At 38.3% G+C, this 22,020-nt stretch overlaps 1 protein-coding gene across 1 annotated transcript in view; it reads left to right on the top strand.

Moving 5' to 3' along the window:
- LIPI (lipase I) overlaps positions 1–22,020 on the top strand; it is a 55,243-nt gene that overhangs the window by 18,537 nt on the left and 14,686 nt on the right. Inside the window, exons 3-8 of the mRNA XM_032302235.1 lie at positions 1,318–1,426; positions 4,369–4,470; positions 9,934–10,023; positions 11,658–11,825; positions 14,040–14,129; positions 21,197–21,308. Of these exons, the coding sequence (XP_032158126.1) occupies positions 1,318–1,426; positions 4,369–4,470; positions 9,934–10,023; positions 11,658–11,825; positions 14,040–14,129; positions 21,197–21,308 (671 nt within the window). The remainder of the gene's footprint in view (positions 1–1,317; positions 1,427–4,368; positions 4,471–9,933; positions 10,024–11,657; positions 11,826–14,039; positions 14,130–21,196; positions 21,309–22,020) is intronic.

Genomic DNA, 22,020 nt, shown 5'->3' with positions numbered 1-22,020 from the left:
AATTCCCTCCAAGGTCGGCAGAAGAATGCTACTTTTCAAGATGTTTTTCCCCTCACTTTTACCAATTTACACTTGATTTAACTATAAACACATTGGCCGTACCTTAGAAAGTATATCTAAAGAACTTAATGATTGTATAGTTTATCCCCTTGGTCCACATGGAATCACTACCCTAACATCAAGTCAGTATACGTAGAGTTTAAAATAATTAAAAATTTTAAAAAGATTTTATTTGTTTATGTGACACAGAGAAACACACTGAGAGAGGGAACACAAACCAGGGAAGTGAGAGAGGAAGAAGCAGGCTTCCTGCTGAGCAGGGAGCCGGACACTGGGCTCAATCCCAGTTGCTTAACGACTGAGCCACTTAAATGCCCCTAAAAAAATTAAAATAAAAAAGATTTAAAGACAAAACATCATAACTGAGTTTTTAAGATTTAAAAAAAATAATAAGATTTCATAACTAGGTACAGAATTATATCCATCTACACAAATTAAAGATGGATGTAAGTGTTAGCATATCAAAGCAATAGTTCTTTTTGTATTTGTTTGTTTAAAGGTTTTATTTATTTATTTGACAGAGAGAGAGATCACAAGTAGGCAGAGGCAGGCAGAGAGAAAGGGGGAAGCACCCACTGAGCCACCCAGGCGCCCATGAAATTAATCCTTAACCAGTACCTGGCATATAGTAACCATTGAATATAATCAGGAACAGTGTAATTTTTACATCCCCCAATTTGGACAAAACCAAACCATCTGTCTGGAGAGACAGTGGAGGTAATTGATTCATCTGTTTTTATAGTCTATAAACTTGATGTCCGTCTTTTTCCCTTACAGTAGTTAAGTATACATGGCTTTGGGCCACTCATTATCAAACCATGTTAACCGACATTTAATAGATTTCAGGAATAGTTTGAGGCAATAGGATAAAAATAAATACCTCATAAGACTAATGTGAATATTAAATATGAGATTTACAAAACACTTATTCAAGGTAAGTACCCTAAAATGTCTACTACCATTATTACAAAATTCTTTAACTAAATGTATTTTTTTGCATCTACTAGTTTAGATAACAGATAACAAAAGTTTTTAAAAATGTACTGGTATTGCTAAGAGTGTACAGAGAAAGATCAAATCTCTTATGGAAAATGTTGAACAAAGATATAGTTGTTTTCAAATTATAAAATCCCATTCTCCATCTCCCAGAAATGTATTAAACTAGGGAAAAAAATAACAAATTCTAGAATATTGATGTGCAGGGCATAATTTGTGATTTCTGAAATGAAAATCATAACATTGCATTTTCACTTGCAGGATCATGGGGCATCTCTTCATAATTTTCATTTCATAGGTATGAGCTTAGGAGCTCATATTAGTGGATTTGTTGGAAAGATATTTCACGGTCAACTTGGAAGAATAACAGGTAAAATATTTTTGATAAAATGTGTTTTAGCATTCTTTAAAGCATCAGAAGTTATTCTGTTTAAAAGTTATCAGTCATAATAATTAAATAGTAGAAATGACACACATTTATTCTTTTTCTGTTTTATATTCAAATGCTAGGCTTTGTTTAGTTAGATTCCAAAATCTTGTTTCTTATTTAGTTCTTAACATTGTTGAAGTACTCCTATAGAAATGGGATGAAGAAAATCGATTTCTGCAACCCAAGTGAATTTTTTTTTTTAAGATTTTATTTATCTATTTGACAGACAGATGACAAGTAGGCAGAGAGGCAGGCAGTGAGAGAGAGGAAGGAAAGCAGGCTCCCTGCTGAGCAGAGAGCCCTATGTGGGGCTCGATCCCAGGACCCTGAGATCACAACCAGAGCCGAAGACAGAGGCTTTAACCCACTGAGCCACCCAGGCGCCCCACCCCAAGTGAATTTTAAGGACACATTATTGTAACAATCAAGAGGAAAATTTGACCCATTAAATATAAGACTTTTTTCATGTACTAACTAAATATAGAACCATGTACTTAAGCGTAACTGGATGGCTCAGCCATTAAGCATCTGCATTTGGCTCAGGTCGTGATCCCAGGGTCCTGGGATTGAGCCCTGCATCAGGCTACCTGGTCAGCAGAAAGTCTGCTTCTCCCTCTCCCACTTCCCCTGCTTGTTCTCTCTCTCTCTTTGTCTGTCAAATAAATAAATAATACCTTTAAAAAAAAAAAAGAACCACGTACTTAATTTTCATAAACTTTGACACATTCCAATTATTTTAAAAATTATATTTGGACAGCAGAAGAGAGAATCAGGAGTTGATATCCCAGATTGAGGGAGTCTAGATCCTGATAGCCCTCATATTTTCGTAACAGAATTCCTACGTCCAGAAAGCTTAGTAACCAAATAATGCTGACATGGATTTTCATGCTTCCATTTGGGAATGGTGGTGATTTTAGAATAGAAAGATCATATCCCTCTCCCGTCAATTCAGCTTTTTAACAACTATTGAGATCTGTGCCCATAGAAGATTTATAATGATTTCAAGTGTTAGTAAAAGTAATAGAGTTAAGTTAAGCAAAGGGGGCAGGGAGAGGTGAATAAATTGCACAGACAGGATATTTACAAACCTTAAGTATAACCTTACTATACTTATTCTGATCAGTTTTAATATTATCCCCATTATTTAGGTGTGAAAACAGGTTAATGGAATGAATGTAGGGGAGGGGGTCAAAAAGTTTGGAACAGCTAAGCCAGGAGTTATACAGAATTTTCTAGCATCCAGAGCCCATTCTGTTTCAACCACTGTAGTCATCCTACTTTATGTTAAGATGTATTTACTTGGGGCACCTGGGTGGCTCAGTGGGTTGAAGCTTCCGCCTTCTGCTCGGGTCATGATCCTAGGGTCCTGGGACCGAGCCCTGCATCAGGCTCTCTGCTCAGCAGGGAACCTGCTTCCCTTCCTCCTCTCTCTCTTCCTGCCTCTCTGCCAACCTGTGATCTCTGCCTGTCAAATAAATAAATAAAATCTTTAAAAGAAAAAAAAAAAGATGTGTTTACTCACACTTTATTCCAGTTCGATTGACTCCATAGGCCAAGCAATCATCAAGGTTTAAAAGTCCAGCAAATGTGGTAGTTCTACATCAGAATTATTCATGAGAAGAGAAATTTCTGCCTCATTCAGTTAAGTGAGCTTAAATAAACCAGGATAGGAGAAGGGCTTGAGATGAGCAACATTATATTTTATTTTTTAAAATATCTTTTTTGAGATGATTGTATCTTCCATTGCATAGAAGTTCTCAACTTGTTGAATTTTACCTCCTTCCCACACCCTCACCTTTTTAACACTCGCCAGTAGGTCATGAGCCTAGAATTTCTATTTAAAAGTTCAAATACGGGGCGCCTGGGTGCTCAGTCAGTTAAGGGTCTGCCTTTGACTCAGGTCATGATCTCAGGGTCTTGGGATCGAGTCCCATATGGGGCTCCGTACTCCACAGAGAACCTGCTTCTCTCTTTCCCTCTGCCACTCCCCTTCTTATGTTCTCTCTCTCTCTCTCTGTGTCAAATAAATAAAATCTTAAAAAAAAAAATTTCAGATACACCAGAAATAATATCTATAGCCCATGGAACTCTTAATATATTTTTCTTTTCTTGTGTGTATGTGGGAAACTTTTGTGAAAAATGAATGATAAGATAATAGTATGTTTTATGCCACATCCCAAATTGTATTTGGCACTTAAAAATCATATTAGAACTGCAGATAGATCTGGGATGAACTCATAAGGCATGAGGTTCAAGACAGGACCAGGATATTATTCATTTCCCCTCCCTCTCAGGGCAGTAGTAGTTACTTATTATTAACTATAAAGTTACTAGTGGTTTATCTGTAAGTACTACTTCTTTTTTTCCTTTCTTTTTTTTGTTTTTGGTTTTGTTTTATTTTTGTTTTTTATTTGACAGAGAGACAGTGAGAGAGGGAACACAAGCAGGGGGAGTGGGGGAGGGAGAAGCAGACTTCCTGCTGAGCAGGGAGCCCGATGTGGGGTTTCATCCCAGGACCCTGGGACCATGACCTGAGCCGAAGGCAGATGTCTAACGACTGAGCCACCCATGTGCTCCTATCCCTAAGTACTTCTTAAATAAAAACGCTAAGAAAATAAAACCTACAGTTTTGTTGAGGCATCTCTAAGTGTGGCTTAACATTAGATTGTTGATAAACTGACGATTGGTGAAAAGTAACATTCAGATAACGAAGATATTTGCTATTCATCTAGTTTCATTTATCTTAATATTAGTTTTTGCACAAGTTTAAGTTAAAACTATATAGACATGCTTATAATGTAATAATAATGCAAACATATGATCTAATAAACACTGTAGTAAGAATTGATTCATCGACTGATAGTTTCTTTCTTGAATTCCAGGTCTTGACCCTGCTGGGCCAAAATTTTCTGGAAAATCACCTAAGGACAGATTAGCTTACACCGATGCGAAGTTTGTGGATGTTATCCATTCTGATACCAATGGTAACAATGTAGGATTTATTGCTAAATTATTTGAAAATGAAAAGTTGTAGACATTGGGGAGGATGAGAACGTAAAAGGGCAGAGAGTAGTGGGTAAAGTGACGATGAGTCATTGTTATAAATTATAAATTATTATATATTATACATTAAAATTATTATAAAATATAAATTATTATCAAATGATTCTATTTCCCACAAGCAATATTTCTTGGAGTTCGTGATGTCAAATGACACTTTTTGCTATCCGCTTACCCTCTTTCTGGTTTCAAGGACTGGTCTTATCATCCTAAAAAATGGAAACTTAATACAAAGTACTTCTTCACCTTGTTCATGCTGTTGACAGTTTTAATTGGTCAGAGTTCTCCCATGCCTAATATTCCTGCTGTATTTAGGTTACCATTCTCTCCACTCGCTTTCTCATGTGATGTGTATCACGTAGAAGTGAACATTTCAGGCACAGATGGAGAATACCCTCCAGTAAAGACAGGGAGATAATTTCTCTATTGGTTTTAATTATATTCCTGAAAATGTCCAACAGGCTGTTGGTAGTTTGAGCCTGAGTGCTTTGGATAGACACTTTCAAGGAAGAATGTAGATGGCCCAGAGGCCCTTCCTCATATGAAATTGATGATACTACTACTTCTTGAGCACTTCCTATACCTTAGGCAGTGTTTTAGATGTTTTCTGTGAATGAATTATGTCATTCTCCTAAGTCCCCATGAGATAAGGAAATATCATCTCCTTTTTATTGCTGTTCGGGAAGCTAGGGTCATGGCCACAAGTGTCAGAGCCAGAATTTGGAATCTTATGATTCCAGAGTCTACGCCTCCCCAATTTGTTGCTCTGACAGCTGATAATTTACATGTGCTGTGGCTGTAGGCACGGGCAGGATACGTGGCTACCACGGAGAAGCGAGGAAGCCATGCTAAGGCTGTTCTGATTTCCCTGTTTCCTCAGGTTTCTTTTCTCTTTGGTTCGGGTCATTTATTTGCTCCCATAGTCCTCTGAATTGTCCTTGTGGTGATTCATACCAATTCCTTTGTGAGAGATACAGATGCCATAAATGCCACAGAGCACAAATTTTCAGCTTCTATGGCTACATGCCAGGGGACTGAGCCTCTCTTCCTATCATTCTGTTCCTTCTTTGGAATCCAAGTTCACTTATTTATCCCACACACAGTGCACCTGTTGCCCAGTTCTCTGCAGTTCTCTGAGCTCTTGTTTCTGAAATCCCAACTTCAGCTTTGCCTGTAGCCTTTGAATTAGCTCTTCATACTTTTTATTATTTTTCTTTTTTTTTTTTTAATATTTTATGTATTTATTTGGCAGACAAAAGATCACAAGTAGGCAGAGAGGCAGGCAGAGAGAGAGGAGGAAGCAGGCTCCCTGCCAAGCAGAGAGCCCGATTCGGGGCTTGATTCCAGGACCCTGGGATCACAGCCCAATCCGAAGGCAGAGGCTTTAACCCACTGAGCCACCCAGGTGCCCCAAAGATCTTATTTATTTGTCTAAAAGACAGAGATCACAAGTAGGCAGAAATAGAGGAGGAAGCAGGCTCCCTGCTGAGCAGAGAACCTAATGCAGAGCTAGATTCCAAGACCCTGGGATCATGACCTGAACCAAAGGCAGAGACTTTAACCCACTGAGCCACTGAGCCACCCAGGCTTATTATTTTTCTTTGCATTTTTGGCTTTTTCTAATTAAAAAAACTGTTTCAGTTTTTTTTTTCAGTCCGAACATCTCTACATGACCAGTCTATCAGACCTAACTTACCCCTTGATGCCACATTGTTGGCACCTTCGATTAATCTTTTCACAACCATTGCAAATGAGGGACACAGAATTTTGATGCTGCATATCCACCCCACTTGGGGTCAGCACATGTCTGGCAGACACTGCCTTTTCCTTGAATATTAATCAGTGAGTGCATCTACTCACCAGTAGTTCTTGTCCATATTCAGTTGTATATGTTAAAAACACTACGTGGCCTTCCAAAATTATGAATTGGATAATTTGAACTAACATCCTTGCTGGGATATCAGGAAAAAATTATAGTCCAACATTCAGAAGATAGAAAAATTCCAGGGAAGTAAGCTGGTAATTTGGAGTCACTTTTCTAATGGCAGGTTTCCTGTTGCTTAGAGTATGGGAAGTATTTTTGAGACCCTTACATGAGGCTTGTAAAATGTCTTTTTTTTTTTTTAATATTTTATTTATTTATTTGACAGACAGAGATCACAAGTAGGCAGAGAGACAGGCAGAGAGAGAGAGGAGGAAGCAGGCTCCCCACGGAGCAGAGAGCCTGATGTGGGACTCAATCCCACGACCCTGGGACCATGACCTGAGCCTAAGGTAGAGGCTTTAACCCACTGAGCCACCCAGGTGCTCCGAGGCTTGTAAAATATCTTATTTTTACCTTCTTTCCCTGAAATGGAGGAATATAGAATGCTTAAACTTTATATATCCACCCTCCAATTTAATATATTCTTGGGGAGAAAAAATAGAACAAAAATAGAAGGCACAGTGAATAGTAATAATTTTGAAAAGGTCATCTGGATAGCTCAGTAGGTTAAGCATCTGCCCTTTGCTCTGGTATTGGGGTCCTGGGATCAAGCCTGGCACCTGGCTCCCTGCTTTTCCCTGTCCCTCTGCCCTTCCCCACCTCATGCTCATGCTCCCTCTCTCGCTCTCAAATAAATAAATAAAACCTTAAAAACAAATAAAGGGACACTTGCGTGGCTCAGTCAGTTAAGTGTCTGCCTCTGGCTCAGGTCATGATCCCAGGGTCCTGGGATCAAGTCCCCACTCGGGCACCTAGCTCATTGTGGAGCCTGCTTCTTCCTCTGTTTGCCGCTCCCCCTGCTTGTGCGCTCCCTCACTCTCTCTGAAAAATAAATAAAATCCATACATATATATATATATATACACACATACATATATATGAAAAAATAAAATAAAACAGAAAAAGTTTTACAGATACTACAGATATGAAATTGATCATATTATGATGTAATGAACAATACTATGCAAATAAATATGAAAATGTGTGATTATATGTTATGGTATAAAATAGAAAAATTTTTATGAAAAAGCAAAAGCATTTACCAAACTAAGAAATTAGGAAAAAAAATTTGAATAGTTCTATAAATATTAATGAAATAAAACTTGTAATTTAAAGACTTCCAACAAAGTAAATTCTAGGCAAATTATTCATCTCTACCAAACAATTAAGGGAAAAGTAAGACCACTTTCACACAAATGATCTCAAAGAATAATAAAGAATTGGAAACTGTTCATAACTTTTTTTAAAAGTCATAAAAATGTCAAAATTCGAGATAGACATTACAGAAAAAATTCGTAGACATTGTTTATTATAACCATGGATACAAAAATTCTATGTAAACATCATATTAGTAAACCAATTCTGCAACATATAAAAATGGATAATGAATCACACCCAATTTGGATTATTATAAAAAAGCAAGTTTATAATAAAAGGGTTACACAAAAGCTACATGAAATATGAGTCAATTTATATACAGTTCCAAAATGGGCAAATCTAAACTGTGATGTTTTGGGAGGCATCCTTGGAAGGTAAAGAATAGCAAAATAATTATTTTATTAAAAGATGTTATTATTTATCAAGGAAGGGAGAAGCTGGTAATTAGGTAAGAGCTAGGGATTTGTAGGTGCTATTTCTTGACAGGGGTGTGATAGTTATAAATAGTGGCTCTTTGCTTTATAATAATCTATAGATTTATGTTCTTGTTTGAGTGCATGTATAGTAAATTATAATAAAAAGAAGATTTAAAAAGCCATAGCTACTCTCCTTACCCTCCTTGAATCCAAGGGAATGAATGACCTACACACACCAAACTTCTCTGCCCCTTCCTTCTGGTAAAGGGGAAAAACAAGGCTGAATGAATCAAGGGCTGCTTGTACGTTAATATAAATATGTCTTTTGCTTCTCCCTGATTCCCGAGGAGTCTTCTTGGTTGATTCTACTTCAGTGGCGGATTGGAGAAAATGATGTCTCCAACCTGGAACTCCTAGTCCTGGAACTCCATGTTGAATTCAGAATAGGGAAATTGTAACGGTCTCCAAAATTAAAAAAAAAATAAATAATAATAATTTTTTTTTGGTCATATTTAAGAGAATGCAAACAGATGATGGATTGTAAAGAGGGATTGGCTAGCCTACCCTCCGCAGGTCACAGTCAAATCTCTCTCATACTTCCCTGGATTCCAAGGAGTTTTGAGGAGGTTATCTGAATTGTACTTTGCCTTTCCTTACACACTGACTCCCCTCCCCTATAACACACAGGCCCAGTGTCCTCAGGCTCTGGAACCTCACCAGCAGCTATCTTATTCTGTTGGGTACTATCACTAAATCCTGTCCTGCATCTTAATCCTACTGTCAGACCCAAGTGTTTGTCTCTGCTATGTAAATCTATTGTGGATCACCTTCAAGAGTTAATCATGTAGGAAATGTCTTGTGCCTTAAGCCAAAGTGTCAGGAGTCAGGACTTCCCGGCAAGATTTTCAGATCTTATCACGTTCCCCAAGTATTCTGAGCTTGCTACCCTGTCTCATTCCCATGACTTCCCTGGGTTTTAACCCCCATATTGGTAATAGTGGACCCAGCCTTCGCACCTTACCCAATGCCCGGAGGATCCACAGATACACGGACGCCCTTAAGACATAGCTGCACATTTATGTCGCTCTGACCCACTTTGTTCGAGCTGAGGCAGCTTATGTAGTTTTTTCTAGTTAGTGAATCTAGTACCAAGTCTTAGGCCTTTTCCAGAGTGTAAGCAAATGATCCCACTTGCCTAAAAGGTCCTATATGACTTGATTTCCTCCAGTGCTCCCTCTTACACCGAATGCTCTGGCTAACCTGGCTTCTTTGAGTACTTTACGCAGGCTCATATAATTTCCTACTTGTCTCACTCACATCCTCCATGTCACTGTGTGACTCGACTGCCTTAATAGGAAATTCCCTAACCCAACTACTTAAAAGTGCAACCATCCTACACCCTGACCAGGCACTTAGGGTCCTCTTAGGCCCCTTGTGTCTTCTCTTCAGCACTTATGCTCTGACATACTGTATCTGTACTTGTTTTTTATGTCTTTCTCCACCAAGATGTAATTTCTACTACAGAAAGGAGTTTTTCTCTGTTTTACTTTCTTTCTTATATATGTATGGCTCATGGAACTACAATGGACCCATAGTAAATTGGTGACTGGTAAATATGTTAAATTAATGACATACAATTTTCATGAGGAATTAACGTGAGGCATTAATACCAGAAAAATGCATCTTTTTAAAAAAAATGGCCTCTATTTTATTTTCAATTCAAATTTTAGGAGTCACTTTCAGTGGAATTTATAGGAGATTTTATTGTGTAAAAGTGTTGTTGGCCTGATTATATTCACTTTGTGATTTCTGAGTGTTTTTCTTTCTAGGTTTAGGCATTAAAGAGCCTGTGGGACATATAGATTTTTATCCAAATGGAGGAAAAACACAACCTGGCTGTCCTAAGTCCATTTTATCAGGTATACCAATGAATGAATTACATTATCATTTGAATGAATTACGTATGATTCAAATGATAAAAGAAAATCAAATTTACTTTTTTCCTTTTTAACCTGTGGGGAAGATTTTGATCACCCTTGCTCATGATTCGGGGGAGTAATTGGCAAAAAATGGTTGAATTGGATTTTTCTCAGTTCATAAAGTTTAGCAGTCGGTATCCCATCTGGTCATGGTGGGATTCATTGCATTAACTTCAACAGCTTTATTTCATGATTTTAAACATTCGAAGCGCTAAGTTGGTGAAGGAGACACCGATGGCCTGGGTGTCATGTAACATGAGTTTGGTATCAGGATTTTTTTTTTTTTTAATAAAGATTTTTTGTTTTGTTTTGTTTTGTTTGACAGACAGAGATCTCAAGCAGGCAGAGAGGCAGACAGAGAGAGAGAGGAGGAAGCAGGCTCCCTGCTGAGCAGAGAGCCCGATGCAGGGCTCAATCCCAGGACCCTGGGATCATGACCTGAGCCGAAGGCAGAGGCTTTAATCCACTGAGCCACCCAGGCGCCCCTGGTATCAGGATTTAATCTTTACCATCATTCCGATACCATACAAGCACAGATTCATTGTCTCTTGCACTCGGTTCTTTTTTTTTTTTAATTTTTTATTTTTTATAAACATATATTTTTATCCCCAGGGGTACAGGTCTGTGAATTGCCAGGTTCACACACTTCACAGCACTCACCATAGCACATACCCTCCCCAATGTCCATAACCCCAAATCCCTCTTCCAACTCCCCTCCCACCAGCAACCCTCAGTTTGTTTTGTGAGATTAAGAGTTACTTACGGTTTGTCTTTTTTTTGTTTTTTTTTTTTTTAAGATTTATTTATTTGACACAGAGAGAGAGATCACAAGTAGGCAGAGGGGCAAGCAGAGAGAGAGGAGGGGGCAGTCCCCCTGCGGAGCAGAGAGCGCGCGATGCAGGGCTGGATCCCAGGACCCTGAGATCGTGATCTGAGCTGAAGGCAGAGGCTTAACCCACTGAGCCACCCAGGAGCCCTGTTGCACTCAGTTCTTAAATAAGAAGCTGAGCAGCTGCTCCAAGTGTGGAATTTGGCTCACTTCAGTCATAGGAAGCAATGTTTTGATGTCTACAATGACAATTTGTCAAGTAACATACAGTGAAAGGCCACTGCGGCTAGAGAAGTTTGGTCAAATGTTGTAAGGATGTGAGGCATTGGAGAAAGAAAGAGACATGATAAAGCTTTAATGTTACCTGGTTTCCTGGTTCTCTCTGACACTGAGTAGAAATGTTAGTAGTGTGAGGTTAGAAGGGAAAGATGTGCACAGAGTTACTAACTATGGTAGCACCGTGTTTATGGAGTTTGTCAAATTATTGAAATTGAACATTTTTTTCCTGTGGTAATTAGTACTTCAGAAAAATTTCTTATAAATCTCATGTAAAAGCTTACTAAATTATATTTTCAGTGTCACTACTTATTTAATCGCTTGAGATAAAACTGTACATTGTAGTCAACACTTTTAATACTCAAAAGCATGTAGTATTGTGTAGAACATAACCTTTAATTTTTCTCTAGTTTACTTGAACTTGGTTTAATACATCTGTCCTTCCTCTGCTTGATTTTTAACACTTAAGGAATTCAGTATATTAAATGCGACCACCAGAGAGCAGTTTACTTGTTCATGGCCTCTTTGGAAACAAAGTGCAATTTTGTTTCATTTCCTTGTCCTTCGTATGAAGATTTCAAAGCTGGTTTATGTGTAGACTGTGACTACAACAAGGGCAAATCGTGTCCTAGGCTAGGTAAGCAAGACTTATAATTACTCTAAGTTTCAATGGAAAATGAATCACATAATTGTTAGTATTTTTGCTGGAAGCTTCCATATTTACTTGTGAACATGTTAGCATTTTATGGAAAAATTACCTGTGGAACTGAAAGACCCGCGGATCCCCTTACCCAAGAATCCAACACTGCCACTGGATGCAAACAGCAAGAGGTTTATTGGGACGCAGGTACCGGCGGGTGGTCGGCAGCTCCAGCTAACCGAGCACACCAACCGAGGGGAAAGCGGGGTTTTTATAGATTGGCACAAACAGGTTTTGGGTGGGGTAGAGCTGATTGGCTGACAATTTGAACTTTTGAAAGAGGCACCCTCGGTGTTAGTGGATTGGTTTCGGGGGTCCGCGCGCGCGAAGGGGGAGTACATTTGAAAAAGCTTGTGCGCGCGAAGGGGGAGCAAGGAGGGGGGTTGGGCCTCATTACTCAGCAGGAAAATATCTTGCCTACTTGACTATGTGGCCCCCTGCCTACGTGACTATGCCTCTTAGCAGAAGGTATCTTGTTTGAACAGGCGACAAGTGTCACACCCTAAAAGCCAAGCGGTTACAGAAAGGCAAAAGAGCAGTTAGTTCTCCTATCTATCTCTTAAGGGAGGGGACTTTCCAGGGCAGGGGTCTTTCAGAACAACCAGAGAAAACAGTTTATTTCCTACTAAATATTTTTAAGGTGTTTAGTGAAGAGAATTTAATCAACGGCTCAGGGGAATTTAAGCAACTGTGTTCAATGTAGTGTGTAAATTTGGTGGTCCATAATGATCCTTGCTCTTGCTTTGCAAAGGAATCTCACTATCATTCACCTGTATTTCCACTGAAGAAAGAGACTGCATTTTTTTTTTCTTGAGATTTGTGCATTTTTTAGTGGCACTGAGGTTTTTTATTTTTATGGTAAGTCTTAGGAGCAAGTGGAGAGGTGTAAACCATAGTTAGCTTTTCATTTGCTATTAGCAAGTAGGCATGAATCATATATGGTTCACACCTTCCAAATCGATAAATCTTGGCAAGAGCAGTTACGTATTGCAACTTTCGATAACGACAGCCTGGCGGTGGGAAATTATAGCGGAAAAAAGAATCCACATAAAAATAGAACGGTAGAGCTGAAAGAGTCTCAGAGGCTGTTTTTTGCTCAGGATTTTCTGAAGAGATCACCAGACCCCAAGCTTGTCATGAACATGGAACATCTTATCAGTGTCGTGATCAGGATCTGCTAGAAATGTTTCCAAAGCCAAAGGGGCTCAATGAAATGGGAAGCAATAACAGTGGCTGAATTAAACAGCTTTCTGCAGTTTTCTTGGGCTGGAGATTTATACTAAGGCACATAGAGAATTGCTAAGAGAGGCAGGCAATCTGCAGGCTTTGCCAGACCTATTTTCTCATAGACCCCTTCTGTCCAGAAGACATCTTGTAGGATTCCTTTTTTTTCTCCAGACCTCATGTTGGGGATTGCTTTTCTGGTCTCATTGCTTTTCCATAAAAGTGAAAAAACTGTGACCCAGTGGGAACAGAAGGATTATGTAAGGACACAAGTGAGAAATAGAGTTAGACTCCTTAATTCTCAATTCAGTGTTCTTTCTATTACATTCAGAATTCAAGTTCAGTGGTAGCGATGTGGGAACAGACAAGTACATAAAGTAGGAAGCATTTTAAATATATGTGTTTGTGTGATAATATTTCAAATGTACTAATAACATAGATATCTGGAATATAGTGTATATAGATATTATCTATACAACACACTTACTTATGTTACACATGCATCATACATCTATGAATGTGTATACGTAGGAGAACTGGGAACTGTACTCATGGAACTAAATTTTGTGTTTGTTTTATCTAATCATTTTATTCTGCTGAATTTACTAAAAGGAGGTACATGTAAAATTCTGAATTTATGAAAAATAGTAAAAACTGCTACAAATGGATTGTAGCCGTATGGAGTCTGCGCAGCTCTGATAAGGATTCCAGGGAGGGCATTTGTTTGTGAATCTTGAATTTGATTTATAATGTAATTAAAATGAATAGACTATAAAATTATTTGGAAAGTGGTTTTAAGTTATAAAAATCATAAATTATTATTATAATTATTATTATAACACATTGATTCTTTAGTTGCTTTGGTGATTTGAAAGCTTTGTGTGCTGTTTGATGGAAATCTGGTTTCTAATGTTTCTCAAATCTTAGGTTATCAAGCCGAGCTATGGAAAGATGCTTTAAACACAAGAAAAGAGACCATTGTGTTTTTGGATACTAGTGGCAAGAGTCCATTCTGTAGTAAGTTAATATTTTCAACAAGTGAATAAATGATTGCTTTTATATACTAATTTATATTTCCTCCAAAATGTTCTTCCAACCCACTTAAATTCCATCAGGTAATTTCAAGGAACTCTGAAATTTATTAGAGTCCAATTCAAATAAGGACTTGATTTTTTTAGTTTGTTTAATTGTTCATCTCTTGAAGGGTATCAGGGATATTTTTAGTTTTTGGCTGCTACGAATAAAGCTCCTATGAATATTTATATATAGGTTTTTATGTGAATTTACATTTTTATTTCTCCTTTATGAAGGCCTAGGAATGCAACTGCTGGGTCAGAAGCTAATTAGCCTTATAAGAATGACAAAGTGTGGGGCACCTGGGTGGCTCAGTGGGTTAAAGCCTCTGCCTTCAGCTCAGGTCATGATCCCAGGGTCCTGGGATCGAGTCCCACATCGGGCTCTCTGCTCAGCACGGGACCTGCTTCCTCCTCTCTCTGCCTGCCTCTCTGCCTACTATGATCTCTGTCTGTCAGATAAATAAATAAGTTATCTGCTCCCAAAATACATTGATGAGACAGGCATAGGATACTAGACATTCCTGTTCAAAAGGGGAAAAAAAATGAAAGGAAATGGAGGCAATAGTCTGAAGCAATTTTAAAGTCCAATGAGGCAAATCCCATTTGGTTTCAAGGGTTGGGAATAATTCCCTGTGATTTATTTCCCCTGGGATCTGCTCTGTGGGCTCATGACTCCATGTTTTAGCTTCTTAGAGTCATCTTTTTTCTTCTTTCTTTCTTCCTTTTTATTTTACTTTATTTTATTTATTTAATTTTTTTTTTTTTGTATCAATGGTAACTTATGCTTACAGCTGAATAGTTTTAACAGTCTGTTCCTTGCCTGAAAAATTTTGGAGGTCCAACAGCATTCTTTCATTTTGTACCCTGTCTCCTTCAGTCTAAGCTGGCATGGTTTATGCTACTACAACATTGTCAGAAACCTTGTAGATGTCCATATATATCAGAGATTCATTCTGTTAAAAGAGAGGTACTTCCAAATATCTTTTGTAGATAATCCTATCTCTATTTTGGCTTTCTGCTGAGATGGTTGAGGGAATCTAAGAACCAAATACTTAATCTTTCCAAAGAGCCTTTTGTGTTACTGACTACTGACTTTTTGATCATTCTAAGCCAAAGGGTTGTCTAGCCATACTCTTGGATTTTTCTCTAGAGCGTGGTTTCCTGATGATGAATCTTAGTGTCAGTATCTTTCCCAAACCTGATAAGATAAGGATTTTTCAAATCATTCTGTCCACATTGGTTTTCATGTGACACTTTTATCTCAATTTACATTTTCCTCTCCCAGTTTCACCGTAAATACCAATAAGAAACAAGGCCAGATTTATTTACAACTTTTGCTTTCCATATAATTTCGGACACAATTTTGTTAGGCTTTCTGTGACTATTTCGCAAGTATTCTTTTTTCTGCCAGTTTCCAATAACTTGTCCCTTCCTTCTGAGGCCTCACCAGCAGGGGTGTTACCATCTGCATTTCCACTAACAATGTGTTCAAGGTAATCTAGCTGGTTTTTTTTTTTTTTTTTTTTAATCATGCTTCTCAAAGTTCTTTAAGCTTCTGTTCATTGCCGATTTTAAAAGCCTCTTCCTTATTTTAGGTATTTGTTACAAGAGCTTCCCATTCTTCACATTAAAATATGGATTCATTTTCTGTCACTAACATAACAAATTACCACAAATTTAATGGCTTAAGAAAGCACAAATCTATTATCTTTCTAGTCCTGTTGAGGACAGAAGACTGACACAGGTGTCACTGCAAAAATTGGGGTGTCAGCAGGACTGCATTTCAGGAGGCTCCAGGGGACAACCTGTTTCCTTGAGTTTTTGCACTTCCGGTGGCTGGCTGCGTTCCTTGGTTCATGGCTTCTTCTTCCCCAGTGGTGGCTTGAGTCTTCCCTCACACCCACTGCATCTCTTCAACCCTTTTTGCTTCACATCTCTCTTTAGGATTCTCTTCTGTCTTCCTCTTCTGCTTTAAAGACTTGGTGATTACAGGCTGTGATTATGATTTTGATTGTGATTTTACAGGCTGTGATTGTGATTTTAAGGCATTGTGACTACACTGCTCCCACTTGGATAAATCAGATAATCTTCCCATTTCAAGGGCAGCTGATTAGCAATTTTAATTCTATTTGAGATCTTAATTATGCTTTGCCATTTAAGGTAACATATTCACAGGTTCTAGAGATTAGGACGTGGATCTATTTGGAGAGGTCTACCACCATGACAATAAGCACATAGGATTTTTCACAGTTTCCTGATATCAACATTTTCTGTGAAGTGTGAGAACTTGACTTGCATTTTGGTTTCTTTACATTCTCCACTTTAAAAACTCATTGTCTTGAGTAGCAGATTGTGTGATAATTTTGGTCTCAATCATCAAGTATATAAAATGCACAAGGAAAAGGGTAATCTATTGTATGTATGCAGCTGTCTTCCCTTCCCATTTTCAATGATTTCAATTCGTTTCTGTTTGAAGAAATCCCTTCTTACAATATTTAAGGGATTGAGTCTGCTAATAAGAAATTCCTTCTTAAGTGTTTCTTTGTCTTAGTGTGCCTTTATTCCTCCTTTATTCTCAAAGGATAGTTTTGCTGGATATGAGGTTCAGAGCTGAGCTCTTTCTTTTGGCCTTTGAAAAAGGTGCCACATAATGTGTGAAAAATGCTAGTCTCCATTATTTCAGATTTAAAAAAAAATCCAGGGTGCCTGCGTGGCTGGTGGATTAAAGCCTCTGCCTTTGGCTCAGGTTGTGATCTCAGGGTCCTGGGATCGAGCCCCACATTAGGCTCTTTGCTCAGCGGGGAGCCTGCTTCCCTCTCTCTCTCTCTGCCTGCTTCTCTGCTTGCTTGTGATCTCTGTCTGTCAAATAAATAAATAAAATCTTAAAAAAAAATTCCATCGTGACTCAAATTGGTGTTCTCCTATAGATAATGCATCATGTGTCTTGGGCTGCTTTCAATTTTTTTCTTTGTTTTTTTGTTTTCTGGCATTTAATGCTGATACGACTGGGTAAGATTTGTTCAGGTTTATCGTATTTCAGGTTCACTCAGCTTCTTGAATCTGCATATTTGTTTTCTTCACCAAATTTAGAAAATCCCTGGCCATTGTTTCTTTGAATACTCTTTGGTGCCGCTTTCTTTTCTCTCTTTCTGACATGGTAACACAGATACTGTATCTTTGTTGTGGTCGCATAGCTATCCGAGGCCCCTGTTTTTCCCTCAGTCTCTTTTCTTTCTGTTGCTGCGGTTGGCTGGCCGTTGATCTGTGTTCACGTTCGCTGATTTCTTTCCTCCGTCATCCACCTACCAACAGGCACATGCAGTGAGTTTATATACATCACCGTAGCTTTCGCATATGTAGTTTCTACTTTGTTTTCCTTTACAGCTCCCATTTTTTTTTTTTTTAAGATTTTATTTATTTATTTGACAGAGATAGAGATCACAAATAGGCAGAGAGAGGCGGGGGAGCAGGCTCCCTGCTGAGCAGAGAGCCCGATGCCGGGCTCTGTCCCGGGACCCGGAGACCATGACCTGAGCCGAAGGCAGAGGCTTAACCCACTGAGCCACCCAGGCGCCCCAACAGCTCCCATTTCTTTGCTCATATCTTTCTATTCATTTTTTCAAGAGGCTCTAACTGACTTTGAAGCATTTTGGGGATGGCTTCTTTGACATCCTTGTCAGATAATCCCAGCATCCGATTCATCTCAATATTGGCATCATTTCATTGTCCCTTCTCACCAAAGTTGTGGTTGTCTTTGTTCTCGGTATAATGGGCAATTTTCAGTCACATCCTGGACCTTTTGTTTATTATGTTGGAATCTGAGTCCTATTTAAATCTTTTGTTTCTAAGCAGGCAGCAACTTTGTTTAGATTTTAGCTTTATGTAGTCTGAGGCTGTGGTTTCTTAGATGTATAAGAGTTCAAGACGATTTATGCATAAAATTGCATTTTGACTCCCAATTTTATCTGATTCTATCACAGCAACAATTTATCTCATAGAGACTTTGAACCTGTGTTTTCTTTTCTGTCTTGAATATTATGTTCTATAGTATTTTATTTCACATGTTACTTAACAATCAGTATTTTTTAGGAATGTTATCATTACAACAAATCCTCACCCTATTTGCCAATTTTAGTTTTCTACCTTTTTTTTTCTAAGATTGTATTTATTTATTTGACAGGCAGAGATCAAAGGCAGGCAGAGAGAGAGGAAGGGAAGCAGGCTCCCTGCTGAGCAGAGAGCCCGATGTAGGGCTCTATCCCTGGGATCCTGACCTGAGCCGAAGGCGGAGGCTTTAACCCACTGGCCACCCAGGCGCCCCAGTTTTCTACCTTTTTTCTTGTTATCTTTTCCCTCCACCACTTTTTCCTTCTGAGTCTAACCCCGGTCTTACTAAAATACACTCTTAGTGACTTTTTACTACTGGTCTCTTTCGGTTTATTTATTTCCTTGAAAATGACCTTATCTTTTCCTTACTCTGGAATGCAAATTTAATTCAAGATAGAATTCTACATTGAGAGTATTTTCACTCAGCACTTTGAAGATATTAATTTTCTTTTCAGATAAATTTTCTTCATTTATTGTCAGTGTAATTGTATCCGGCAGATACTCTATAGTTTTCTTCTGGTTTAATTAATTAATTAATTAATTAATCTATTTATTTTTGATTTATTATTATCATTTTCTAGTCTCAGTGGTCATTTTAAGTCTCTTAAAAATTAAAGAAACATATTTGTGTTATTTCAAAATAAAGACTCATGTATTCTTTTAATATATAAAAAACTCAGTAGTCAGCTCTTCAAAATTCTTTCTTCAGAGCAAGTTGGATTTTGTTTTTTCCAGAATTTATGTAGCATAGTCTTGGAGCATTTTTAATATAATTTGGAGGGGCTGGGGAGTCTTCACCAAGTGATGAGTGCTAATTTAAATTCCTTATTACCAGGGCACCTGGATGGCTCAGTTGGTTAAGCATGGGACTCTTGAGTTCCTCTCAGGTCATGATGTCAGGATTCTGAGATCGAGCCCCATGTCCGGCTCCATGCTCAGGGCAGAGTCTGCTTATCTCTCTCTCTCTCTCTGTCTCTCTCAAATAAAGAAATAAATAAAATCTTATTAAATAATTCCATGTTACCTGGAGTTTTATTTAGTCTTGGTAAAATTTTCCCCCCATCTAAGACTCATAGACAGCCAGTAGGAAGAATTTTCCAAGTTCCTCTTTAAATGGCAAAGCAGAGAATTAAGGTCTCTGGCTCTGAGCAGGGACTTTCGTTTCAGCTCTGTCACTTGGCATCGGGTCTCCTGTGCATGGAAGCTGACATGCAGCCGCAGCCTCCTTACATCCTGTTCTCAAGTCCCGGAGGTGTCCAGAGCTGTAGTCTGTCTTCAGTTTTGCCTTTACTTCCTCTGCATTTCTGCTTCCTGATATTTTTCCTACCTTCATCTGAGCTTGGTTGTGTATTTGATTTAGAGATTGTACACTCTTCATTTCCATGTACTTGTAGCGAGAGGTGGGGTTATTCTGTAACATCTCAACGTGCCATGATACCAGAAGTTACCTGAGAAAGTCTGAGCACCTGCTTTATTGGGTGAGGTGGAGCAAAGTATTTTGTCTAAAGCTGAGCAGTCGCTTCCAGTAAGAAGTGGTCTTCAACTGTCTTGTGCTAGGAATTGATGAGGTCTGGTGATAAATACACTTCCTTATTGGAGGTAGTACTCAGCATCAGGAATAAAACAAGAAGTTAACTACTCTTGCCTGGTTAGTAGCAGCATTTAACAGCTAGCATGCATGATTTTCGTACGTGTATTCTCACGGGAAAATTTCATAGTCCTTGTTCTGTTTTTTGTACATTTTTTTTCTAAGATGGTTTACAGTACAAGGACTAGTGTCTACCTCTCTTATGTAAGGTATGATGGAGAGGGACTGTGCATTCTAGTCCTTAAGTTACAGTATCACAACAAGATTGGGATAGAACTAGAAGAATGGGTATCACCTTACACCGGATTGTAGCAAAATGTGGTCCACTTAGCTGTTCTTGGGACTGGGGGCTGGGCATCTAAGTAATAATGGCATCTTACTTGAAGTATGGGAGGAAATGTGGATATTGATGTTAAGTGGTAAAAGGGGTAGACTTAGTGAGCACTTAAAAATAGCTCTTTGTTGTGAATTTAAATCCTCCCTTTTTCTCGGTATTTCCCCTCCAGATGTATCAACATCTTCCCATCATAGAAATGAAAGTATCTTAAACTTGCAATCTCAGCTAATCTTCTAGCTCTTGTTTGAAGCTGGAAGCAGTGGGATCTTGAAGCAGTTCTGGGCTGTAATTTTTAGGTTGGTGTTTCTGGCAGAGCCTTAATCTCTGGCCCTCAGTAATTATTTGAACTACATATTTCCTAATAAATTCTTCTTGTGCTAAACAAACAAATAAACCTCCCAGGGAGTCAGAACTTTCTGTGTAGCTCAGACAATACTGAATATAGGGGTAAGTTCAGCATCCTTACTTCTGGAAGATTTACTCTTATCAATTTTTAGCTGGGGCATTTTGAAGAAGAACTAGACATACTTAATTTTAAAGTCATTCCTAAACAGCCAGTGAAACTGGGGGTTGTATTTGTCAAGCAATTTTACCTAAGACTATTCATCAGATAATTAAAGAACATTGTCATGTTTACTTTGGTTGTGCTATTGAAAAAGAAAAAGTGCTTCATTGACCTAAATTCTGAATTTTCTTGGTGCAGACCAGTTAGTATTCTCTAATTATTTGGCCAGCTTTTCACCATACCTATGACTGTCTGGCAGGCTTTTTCATTCCTTATTTTAAAGTCTAGTTAAAAATTGCCAGAAAATAAAATGTATTACCCATGTACTAAATGAGTGGCTCTCAATATTATGTGCATATATAATATGTGCCTACACTGCATACATATATACATATAGGTGTATCTGCATAGACACCAAAAATAAGGAAAAAAGTAATAATGTGAATTGCATTCTATATTTTTGTGTTATAGCCTATTATTTTGTTCTCACTGTGACTCTTCTGGATGAAACTATGGAGGATGGCTGTTTTATATTTAAATTATTAAACCACCTTGGAAAGGTTAAAGAGCCAGAGCTCTATGAGTAAGTATAATTTGGTATTTTTTTTCTTTAATCAATTAAATGTTTTGTTTTCTTAAGCATCTGCTTTGGAATATGATGCAAATAGTACAAATTTTCAATCCATTGAGCCTTAAAATGTTCAATATTAAAAGAATCTCAGGTGTGTATTTTAATACATTCATTCTGTGGTAGAAGATGCTGAATACGAAGTTGACTAACTTGTTTATGTCATACACACCCAGGAACTACAAACAATAGGGGAAACATTTTTTTCCCTCTCATTCTTTCATTCCAGTGTTCTTTTCAAACTACCTTGCCTTCTAATTCGCTCTGGTTTTCAGGCAACACTGTGTTCACAGTGGTGTGAATAAATGTCTGGTAACTTCTGTCGGTAGAGTTTCAGCATTTCTGAGAACCACTCCCAGTCACAAATCCCACAAATAATAGAAGAGGGTTTTGTTTTTACTTAATCTTCTATTTAACTCTTTGTGTATATGTGTATATGTAGGTATATATTCATATTTTTAAAAAAGATTTTATTTATTTGACAGACAGAGATCGCAAGTAGGCAGAGAGGCAGGCAGAGAGAGAGAGAGGGGGAAGCAGTGGCTCCCCCGCTGAACAGAAAGCCAGATGTGAGGCTCTGTCCCAGGACCCTGGGATCATGACCTGAGCTGAAAGCAGAGGCTTTAACCCACTGAGCCACCCAGGTGTCCCTATATACATATTTTTA

This window comes from Mustela erminea, chromosome 1 (genome assembly GCF_009829155.1).
Source record: "Mustela erminea isolate mMusErm1 chromosome 1, mMusErm1.Pri, whole genome shotgun sequence".
Lineage (NCBI taxonomy): Eukaryota > Metazoa > Chordata > Mammalia > Carnivora > Mustelidae > Mustela > Mustela erminea.
Note: the sequence above shows the minus strand (reverse complement) of the source record. Positions and strands in the feature narration are given on the sequence as shown.